This window comes from Myxine glutinosa, chromosome 3 (genome assembly GCF_964187855.1).
Source record: "Myxine glutinosa chromosome 3, kmMyxGlut1.1, whole genome shotgun sequence".
In the NCBI taxonomy this organism is placed as follows: Eukaryota; Metazoa; Chordata; class Myxini; order Myxiniformes; family Myxinidae; genus Myxine; species Myxine glutinosa.
In genome coordinates, this window is record NC_136263.1 from 35,170,537 (window position 1) to 35,180,781 (window position 10,245).

General features: G+C 45.1%; 1 protein-coding gene across 3 annotated transcripts in view; it reads right to left on the minus strand.

Moving 5' to 3' along the window:
• The window catches only part of BRIP1 (BRCA1 interacting DNA helicase 1), an 86,121-nt gene that overhangs the window by 59,766 nt on the left and 16,110 nt on the right, over positions 1-10,245 (minus strand). The window contains exons 1-8 of one of the 3 annotated variants that reach the window (XM_078773864.1): positions 10,158-10,176; positions 7,975-8,087; positions 7,693-7,804; positions 7,269-7,577; positions 7,058-7,137; positions 6,793-6,840; positions 6,502-6,699; positions 6,185-6,328 (exon numbers count right to left, since the gene is read on the minus strand). In XM_078773864.1, the coding sequence (XP_078629990.1) occupies positions 6,185-6,328; positions 6,502-6,699; positions 6,793-6,840; positions 7,058-7,137; positions 7,269-7,577; positions 7,693-7,804; positions 7,975-8,076 (993 nt within the window). In that variant the 5' untranslated portion in view covers positions 8,077-8,087; positions 10,158-10,176. Of the gene's footprint in view, positions 1-6,184; positions 6,329-6,501; positions 6,700-6,792; positions 6,841-7,057; positions 7,138-7,268; positions 7,578-7,692; positions 7,805-7,974; positions 8,088-9,652; positions 9,782-10,157; positions 10,177-10,245 lie in introns of those variants that run through there. The other 2 variants (XM_078773862.1, XM_078773863.1) reach the window with 2 other exon arrangements.

Here is a 10,245-nt window from a genome sequence, read left to right on the forward strand (position 1 = left end):
AGCGGAGTTTGGTAAAGAAATCGCCATAGCGTGCACAAATGCGCAGGAAAGCGAAAGAATCGCAAATTAGTTTTAATTAGTTTTAAAACATAGTTTAACGCCAACATAGCGGCAACATAGTTTGCCAACGTGAAATAAATGAATACGCTCTCAAATGTGCCAAAAAAAAAAAAAAACGCTACCCGTACGCTCTACCCCGCCCGTACGCCCGTAAACAAAAAAAACAACGCTCTTCGCTTCCGCCCTTCGCTCTGACTGAATTGGGAGAAATAATGCGCATAAGAAATCGAGAAATTATTATTTTCTCCGGAAGAAATCGAATTACGTACCGTAATGGCGCACGCGCTGGGCTCAGCATCAGCTCGCTCTCACATCGGCCACGCCTACGCAATAACGCGTTCTGTGATTGGATGCCGGAAGTGCAGTCCTCACTGTCCGGAAGGTCGTATATCGCAGTTACGATGAATCGCAAATTAGTTTTTATTAGTTTTAAAACATAGTTTAACGGCAACATAGTTTGCAAACGTGAAATAAATGAATACGCTCTCAAATGTGCCATCCGAGGCAGAGTGTGTCCGCCACGTTCGGCACACGCGATAGCTCGCTGCTCTCTGATTGGTTGAATCGTTTTTTGGACATAGCTCGGTAAGTAATTGTCCGATTAATATGAAACCTTGAAAAGGCACATCCTCGGGTCCCCAGCAATATACCTGGCAAGTTTCAAGTATATCGGACCGGTAGTTGTCGAGAAACAGCGGTCACAGACATACAAACAAACAAACAAACGTACAAACAAACATACACACAGAGATTAGTGGAATTATAGATAGATATATATCTCGGCAATTTCCCGTGTGTGGCGACACGTGAACGAAGCTATGCTCCTCTCTCCACATTATTGTGACGACGTATAAATTAAATATTTCATCGTGACGATTGTCATCAAATGGACGAATTTTTAATATATCTCGGCATTTTCCCGTCTGTTATTTCGGGCGGTGTATGACTGACCATGCCGCAATTTAAACAAAATATATATATCTCGGCATTTTCCCGTCTCTTATTTCGGGCGGTGTATGACTGACCATGCCGCGATTTAAAATACTAGGGCATGCCCGTACTATATATATGCCCGTACTACATATCTATCTAAAATTATATCCCCCCCCTCTATTTACATGAAATGGTTTGGTCCATTCGCAACGCCAAAGCGAACGGCGAACGGCTTGCGAGTACAGTGACAATCCCCCCCCCTCTATTTACATGAAATGGTTTCGTCCATTCGCAACGACCACAGAACCCCCCCCTCTATTTACATGGAATGGTTTGGTCCATTCGCAACGCCGGCACACGCGATCGTTCGCTGCTCTCTGATTGGTTGAATCGTTTTTTGGACATAGCTCGGTAAGTAATTGTCCGATTAATATGAAACCTTGAAAAGGCACATCCTCGGGTCCCCAGCAATATACCTGGCAAGTTAAAAGTATATCGGACCCGTGGTTGTCGAGAAACAGCGGTCACAGACAGACAAACGTACAAACGTACAAACGTACAGAGATTACTGGAATTATAGATAGATATATATCTCAATGGACTTGAAGTTACAAGCCTTTGAGAATTCATTTCGTTCTATAAAGGGCAACTTTCATCGGATTTTCTTCCCGTTTTTTTTCAACCGAGTCTAAAACTATGTTAGCGACTGTGAAAAATGAAATGATATATCGAATTTGATTTGAAATAAAACTGTGTGAGAGAGGAAGACACCACGGGCCTACAAAACAGGTCTCAAAGCTATGCAAGTTAATAAAATGGTGGATATTTGTTCATATGAAGGCTCTCCCAGAATGGGTGGAGCTATGGTTCCCAGAGTGGGTGGAGCTTTGAGGTTTTGTCTTCTATGCAAGAACAAGAACAACAACAACAACAACAACAACAGCAGAGGGCACTCTATGAGCAGCATCTGCGACGCGGCTAAAAATTTCTTTCAAAAATGACAAAGATTAGAAAGTGCATTCCCAAGAATATGCCGCAGCAAATTTCTCACTGTAGGTGGGCCGTGAGGGTATTCTCATCCAGTGGGTGGGAGTACCTGCTTGTACTATTAATGGACAGCTATTTGTAAATCCAGTGAAAGTTGGAAAGCAATTTAAGAACAGGACCTCTTATGCACTTTATCCTACAGGGTATGTTGTCAAATATCTTAATATATTTCCATCATGGAAAAAGGACGATCAACAACAACAACAACATGCATTTTAAGGCCATTTTCCCTGCTAGAGCGGGGGTTAGCCTTGAGTTCCCCATGACAATCTTCTCCATTTTGCCCTATTTTCTGCATCTCTCCTGGTTAAGCCCCTTGCCCGCATTTCTTCTTCCACCATCTTTAGCCAAGTCTTTCTCGGTCTTCCCCGTCCTCTACTTCCTTCTACATTCATTTCTCCACCACTCTTTCAACTCCACCACTCTTCTCAACCAGTCACTTTCATCCTTCCTCAACACATGACCAAACCATCTCAACCTGTTCCTCTTCACAGCATCAATCACAGGCTCTATTCCCATCATCTTTTGCAATTCATCATTTGTCTTCCTCTCTCTCAACGATACTCCGCACATCCACCGAACCATTCGCATTTCCACCCTTTCCAGCCTTCGTTGCTGCTCTACATTCATGACCCATGTCTCGCTCCCATAAATCATAACACTTCTCACACATGCAGCATTGCAGCATACACCTTTCCCTTCAGCTTCAACAACACTCCCCTCCTCATCAGCACGCCACTCAGTTCCCAAAACTTATTCCATGCACATCTCACTCTAGCAACCGTTGCCGAGTCTGATCAACCTTCTCCATTCAGCGTGTCTCCGAGGTAGCAAAATGTTTTGTTTGTTTGTTTTGTCTCCGAGGTAGCAGCTTCACACCGTCTCCAAGATCCAACTCAACAATTCCTCCATCTGCAGCTCCCTCTGTGCACACCTTACATTTGAATGTAGCTGCCACACTGGTTAATGACCCTCTCAAACCACTACATTTTTGATGAACCCACTCAGCGCACATTGTACATTGAATGGAGTTCACTCCGACACCCTTCCTGCACACAGCACATGGCCACTTCCCAGTTCTTTCCACCTCACCACATGCTTTACCACTTGCCATCACCTTCGTCTTTCCTATATTCACCTTCAGACCTTTTGTCTCCATACATTCCTTCCACTTGTTCATCTTTTCCTTCAGTCCACCCATACTTTCCGCAATCAACACCAGATCATCTGCACACAACAACTCCCATGGTAAACCCTCCCTTACGTTCTGAGCCAGCACCTCCATCACAGCTACAAATAGTAGTGGACTTAGTACCGACCCCTGATGCACTCCCACCTTCACCTCAAACTCACCACTGTTCCCGTCCTTCGTCCTTACAGCTGTGCGCGCTCTTTTGTACATTGCCATCACTACTCTGATCAACCATTCCTCCACTTCTAACTTCCTCAATGCCCATGTCAATACTTCGCGTGGGACCCGATCGAATGCTTTCTCCAGATCAACAAACCCAAGAAACAACTTCTTCCTCTTCTCCATGTACTTCTCCTGCAACTGCCTCACAATAAAGAGCGCGTCTGTCGTTCCTCTTCCTGGCATAAATCCAAAGTGCATTTCGTCGATCTTCACCTTCTTCCTTATCCTCCTCTCCAACACTCTTTCCAATACCTTCATTCCATGCTCCAATAACTTTATCGCTCGGTACGAGCCACACTCCAGAGGGTCACCTTTCCCCTTCTATAGAGGGACGAGGGTACTCAGTTCCCAATCCACTGGAATGCGGCCTTTTTTCACCACCAGATTACAGATCTCTGTCATTCTCTTCACACCCCAACTTCCTGCTGCCTTCAACATATCTCCCACAACTCCCGTCGGCCCTCCCGCTTTTCTACTCTTCATTGCTTTTATCGCTGCCTCAACTTCCTTCTCAGTTATCTTCTCTGCCGGTCCTAAAACTGGGTTACTCTCTATGTTGCCATCCCATTCATTCTCTGTATTCAACAGCATTTCCATATATCTTTTCCATCTTCCTTTAATTCCATCTGGGTCCACAACTATTTGTCCCACTTCATCCTTCAAGCAACTCACCCCCATCACATCACACCTCTCTTTCGCTATCTGCTTTGCAATCCTGAATACCGCTCTCTGACCCTCTTCCGAATCCAAGCGTTCTCCGAACATTTTCCTACATGCCTCCTGCGCCTTTGCTACCTCTTTCTTTGCAGCCTTCTTGGCTGCCTTATAACTTTCATGCTCTGCTTTTTCTGCTCCCGTACCCTTCGCCTTCTGCCACTCCTTGAACTTATTCCTCTTCTCGTCAATCCTCTTTCCAACTTCATCATCCCACCACCATGTTTCCGAGTGCCTCGGTGGTCCTTTAGTCCATCCACATACCTCACCAACCGCTCCCAACAGACTATCTTTCATTGACATCCAACCACATTCAAGCTCAACCATATCATCCTCTACCCTACTCAGCCTCTCTTTTAATGCCTCCCTTACTGTCACCTCTTTCAACCTCCACACCTTCATTCTCGGTTGGTACTTCACCCGCCGAGCTCTCCTCGCACCTTTCACCCTTATGTCGCAGATAACCAAGTGGTGCTGTGAAACAGCCTCCTCCCCCGGGATCACCTTTGTGTCCCGGAGGTGCCCCCTATCTCGCCTACGCAAAATCAGGTAGTCAACGGTTGTCGTCGACCCATCTGACGTGTATGTAACAAGCTTATTATCCCCTTTCTGGAACTGAGTATTACAAATCAACAAATCAGCTCCATCAGCAAACTCCAAAATCCTTTCACTTTCTCCATTTCTCACACCATATCCGTAACCCCCATGAACTCCCTCAAAACCGTCCATGCTCCTTCCCACATGTCCATTTAGGTCTCCTCCTACCACAACAACTTCCTCATCTTTCACGTTTTCCATCAGCTTCTCTATCGCACACCAGAACTTGTCCTTCTCTTCATCGCTCCGACCAACCTGCGGAGCATATCCCGAGATGACGTTCACCAAGAGCTTTCCAATCATCATTTTCACCATCATCAACCTATCACTCACTCTAGTCACACTCACCACACTGTCTACAAACTCCTCAGAAAACAGGACACAAACACCATTCACGCCCTCCGGGCACCCTTGCCACACAAACTTGTATTTCTGTCCCTGCCTACCCTTCACCATTCTCACACCACTTCCCTTCCATCTCATCTCTTGCACACAACATTTGTCCACTCTTCTTCTGACCAATACTTCCACCACTTCTCCTGATCTCCCTGTCATTGTCCCTACATTCCATGTCCCAAACCTCAGAAACCGATCCCCACTTCGGGCTGCACCCTGTCCATATGTATTTGTAATTGTCATGGTTCTCTTTTTGAGGCAATGTTTTTATGGCCGGAAGCCCTTCCTGACGCCAACCCTCTTAGTCGCCTCTTACGACATACAGGGATACGGTGTACCTATTCTAACCAGGGTACACACCGGGTGGAAAAAGGACTATCAGATATAAAATAAAGCTGAGCTGATAAAAATAAATCGATAAAAGTAAACGCCATTTACCACACACTCGTGCTCTCACTAGCCTTTCAGTATAGCAAGAAAAGGAGGTGGTGGGTGCCATTTACGTTTACTCAGATTCCTGAAGAGGTTGGAACATGTGTGGCTGGATATCCCATGAAGACAAAAAAATCAGACTCGTTTATGTGCACCTGATGGTAAAACAGCAATTGCACCTGCAAACGTCCCTTGACATCAAGTGATCCACTTCTTCAAAATTTATCTCCCACACTGAAGCACGAATCAGCAAAAAATTGAACACATTATTAGTTAACTTGAGTTTGTTTTTTTTTTGTTTTTTTTGTTTACTGAATCGAGGCTCGTGAAAGAGCTATAACCTTATGTAAGGCACAATAGAGGTTATATTTTCAACTTCTGACCTGGCATGTTCCATTAAGTTAAGCTTGTTATTGTTTGATGCATTTTGTTGTTTGTTTTATCTATTTTTAATCCGTAGAGTGCCACGTGTGAATTGGTGCTTTGTTAAATATTAGACGATGATGATGTTCTTATTTTGGACAGAATTCGGTTCTTATTTTGTCTGTGGTAAATAAATAAACATAATACAGTTCTTCCTCTCCACCTCACCTGTTCCTTTTCCAGAAGCTCACGACAGGCCTCCGCCTTGCGTGGGGCAATCGAAACCTCGGGGTGGATGCAAGTAAACTCACGACTGGAGAGTATCGTCATGGGCACCGAACCGTATGCCGTGCGGGCCAACTCATGAGTCACCTGCGTTTGAAACAGAAGAGATATCGAGAATGGAATCTTCAAAAAGAACGACTACCATAGGAAACCATCTTTCGTCATTTCAATGAAAGGCTGCGATATCACGATTTGCATGATGAACAAAGAGATCAACTTCACAAATGAAAACAGGTGAACACAAAATTCATAAAATGTACCTGAGATATTTGTTTGTGTGTTCTTGTTCCAAAAAAGATCTTTGGAACAGGATGGGATTTCTCCTCATCCTTGCATTCATCTTCTGATCCGTCACTCAGGCAGCAACCTCCTCCCATCCCATGCAACTCCTGAATGTGTCCCTCTTCGCTTCCCCGTTCCTTTGTCAAATCGTCACAGCAGCATTGATTGCACTCTGGCTGTGAACAAAGTAAGTATATCATGCATGAATAAGATGCAAGAATAATCTCAATAAAGAGGTGTTTGTTGGTGGCAATTTACTGGATTCTTACCTCTTCATCATAAATAACACCCAACCGTACTTTACGTTTCCCTTTCACCTACAAAGGCAAGGTGAAGGAGGTATTGGAAGTTTATTCAGACATGGGAAGAGGCCATTTGGTTCATCAAGTATCCCACCTGATATACAACGTGATGGTAGTTAGATTGACAAAAGAATCAGCTTTTGTTAAAGATGGTGTGTGGAAAAGAAATTGGAAGAAAAATTAATAAACACTTTTGAAAATGACAAAGAAACAACAAGGAAGAAAGACCAACCAAATTCACACGGAACCGTTTGGAGTCCTTGGCAAAGTCATCCATGTCTGTATCCAACAAATTACGCTTCCCAGGCTTTTCTGGAAATGGAACAATCAGGTATAAGGTTTGAGTAACTCTTGTTTGGAGCTTGGTGACGGGAGGGTGGGTGTCACAGAGATCGAAAATCTGTGCATGTGTACGTCACTCACCATATACTTTCCTCTCTTACCATTGAAATAAGGCGATGTGGTTGGGCTGATGCAAGGAGATGCAAAATAGGACGAGCGGATCACATCATTTTTGGACAACTTTCCAGGCTTGGAGACGGCCACTGGCTTTAGCCGCGTGTCGGACGAAAGCAGGTTACAAGGGGAATGCGCGGCCCGGTTTGTGGGAGGCTCCGCTTGTTGATGACAGTGACAGCTGCATGGTTCAGGTGGTGGTGTAGCTTTGCATTCTCGTGTCTTTTCTTCTTTCTTTTTATCATTCAATTGCTCCTCACCCCCTATCGCCTTCATATCCTCCGCTTGTTTCTTCTCTGCACAAAATATAGCGTAAAAAGAAGACCGGCGGGGACAACCAAAATTAAGTTTGTGATTTATTGGAGGAAAGTGAAGTTAAACGAGATAAAGGAAGAGACGAGGCCGCAATACCGTGTTCACGACGTTGCCAAGCGAGAGTGGCACAAAGCAAGGCAAGGCTCTTCCCAGTGCCCGTCGGGCTTTCCAGGAGACAGTGTTCACCGCCGTTCAACCCTCGGATTATCTACAAAGCACACATTCAATCTTAAATTCCTCAGATTTACTTTCACAATCTTCTTCTTCTTCTCTGCCCAACTCCATGTCTTCACCTCCATTAATCACTGCTCCTGTCTAGTCTGCATTTTTTGTTCTTCCCTCCACCAGGTGCTCATCCCCACCTGTTGCAACTCTTACCGAGCTCATCATAGCCAGCTGAGAGGGATACGCTTTCACAGGCAGGCTGATGGGAACTCCACCAATTATGTACGTATTCCATTGCGTTCCTGCAGACATCATTCCTGCCTGACCTGCAACACACGAATAATAAATAATAAAGGATGGCGCCGTCAGGGCAGGAGGAGGTGCAAGCGCTGGATGACATAGACTCACTCAAACACCATTCAATAAATAAGAATCAAAGGCCAAGGTGTCGACTCCATGGAAACCAATGTCAAGTAAAAAAAAAACAAGCAAAGTGAGGAAAAAAAACCCCCTTTATTCATTTATTTAATCCACTCAACGAAAACGGACGCTCTTTTTACAAATACTGCTTTAGTCCGGCAGCTAAGCTAAATATAGCATAACAATTGTGCATTTTGTGAGGAAAGCACCAAATTTGGCACACTAGTAGACTATCATATTATGAAAAGATCTGGATATTGGGCCATCTCAGATTCAGAGATTTGATTTTTGCAAGATTTGCAGATTTTGCAGATTTGCAAGCTGAGATTGCAACGCCAGGGACGGCCGACTCCTTCCTGCGAGCTGCCCACGTCACCCGCACAAGAAGAGCTCATCAAATCACTGCAGCGGCGCTGCACATCCTGCAACACCGTGCGTATGAATGCCACCGTATGACATATGCTGATGATGCAGAAGAGCTGCCTGAGTTCGAAGACTGGTGTCACCAGAGAGGAGAAGACATTCCCAACTTTCAGTACTGGGCAACTGCGCTGGAACTAGAGATGTTGGTACTGGTCTACGTGCATTCTCTGCGGCAGGCTTCATTCACGACGTACCTTGATGCCCTGACGGAACTGGTCCCATGGTTCCATGCCTTAGACCACACACACTATGCCAGGTCGGTCCCTGTTCACCTGAGGGACATGGTTGCACTCCCAATGAAGCACCCAGATGTAGCCAGAGAATTCAGGGCTGGCAACTTCACTGTATAGAAGACGAAGAAGGTGTTCTCTTCGATCCCAATCGACCAGGCGCATGAACAGAATAACGCCTGCATCAAAGGAGATGGTGGAGCAGTCGGCCTCACTGACAACCCAAGTGCCCTGCGGTGTTGGATGATTGCCGGGCCAGAAGTTGCCAGGGCCATAGAAGAGTTCCAAGATGGCCATCAACACTGGGGGAGGCGAGAGGACACATGTCATCATGACCAGACACCAAGTGTGCAGACCTCTTTCGCCAAGGATGTCCGCGCCCTTGTCAGCGTCATAGAAGAGCTTGGCAACCCCTTTGAGGAAAAGAGCATGGATCTGGTTGTCCTTGACACAAAGGAAATTGCAGGTCCTGCTGCAGTTGAGACTGTCAGGAATGTGAAGAAGATTGGCAAGAGCAGTTCCAGGCTATCACCAGAGAATGCCTGGTGGAAAGGACCAAGCGAATTGATGATGCAATTCGTCGGAACAAGCTGAAGGTGTCATTTTGGAAAATGGCTGCCACAGCCATCAGGGGCTGAATTTGAGATGGCCCAATATCCAAATCTGTTCATAATAGGATAGTCTACAAGTGTGCCAAATTTGGTGCTTTCCTCACAAAATGCACAATTGTTATGCTAAGTTGCCCCACTACTTAGAGATACGTTAAATCAGTTATTCTAATCTAAACAATGATTGAAAATGTATATAATATACAGTACCGCAACAACGCCACACAAGCACCGAGCTGTTATGGTGGTGACGGCGCGGTCTCGCGCGAGGTTCAGCCAACCGGAAACGCCAAGCGGAAGTGATTCAAAATTTTTTAGCGGGAAGGATGAAAAACTCCTCTTCGTTGGTGCTTAACTTCGTGTTATATCGGACTATCACCCAAAACATCGTCCTACTCGAAAATGCAGATAAACCTCAGTGTTCGTTCTAGCTTGCTCTTTTTAGTCAGTCACGTTGAACAATGAATTATTATAACCTAATATGGGACAATGTTATATATTACTTGTATAAAATTGCACTAACATATATTTAAAGAATTCATAATTAACCCTTGCACGTCCCGGTTCATATTGCTCGGTGCTAATGCCATGACGGTAAAGTTAATAGCAGCGGCTGTAGCGCGGTTTATGTTGAGGAAGTTAGCATGGAGGGAAATCTGTTTTAATTAACTTGTACAATTAGAGTCCCTGTATAAGGACTCTACTTGTACAGTACCGCAACGACGCCACACAAGCACCAAGCTGTTATGGTGGTGACAGCGCGGTGTCGCGCGAGGTTCAGCCAACCGGAAACGCCAAGCGGA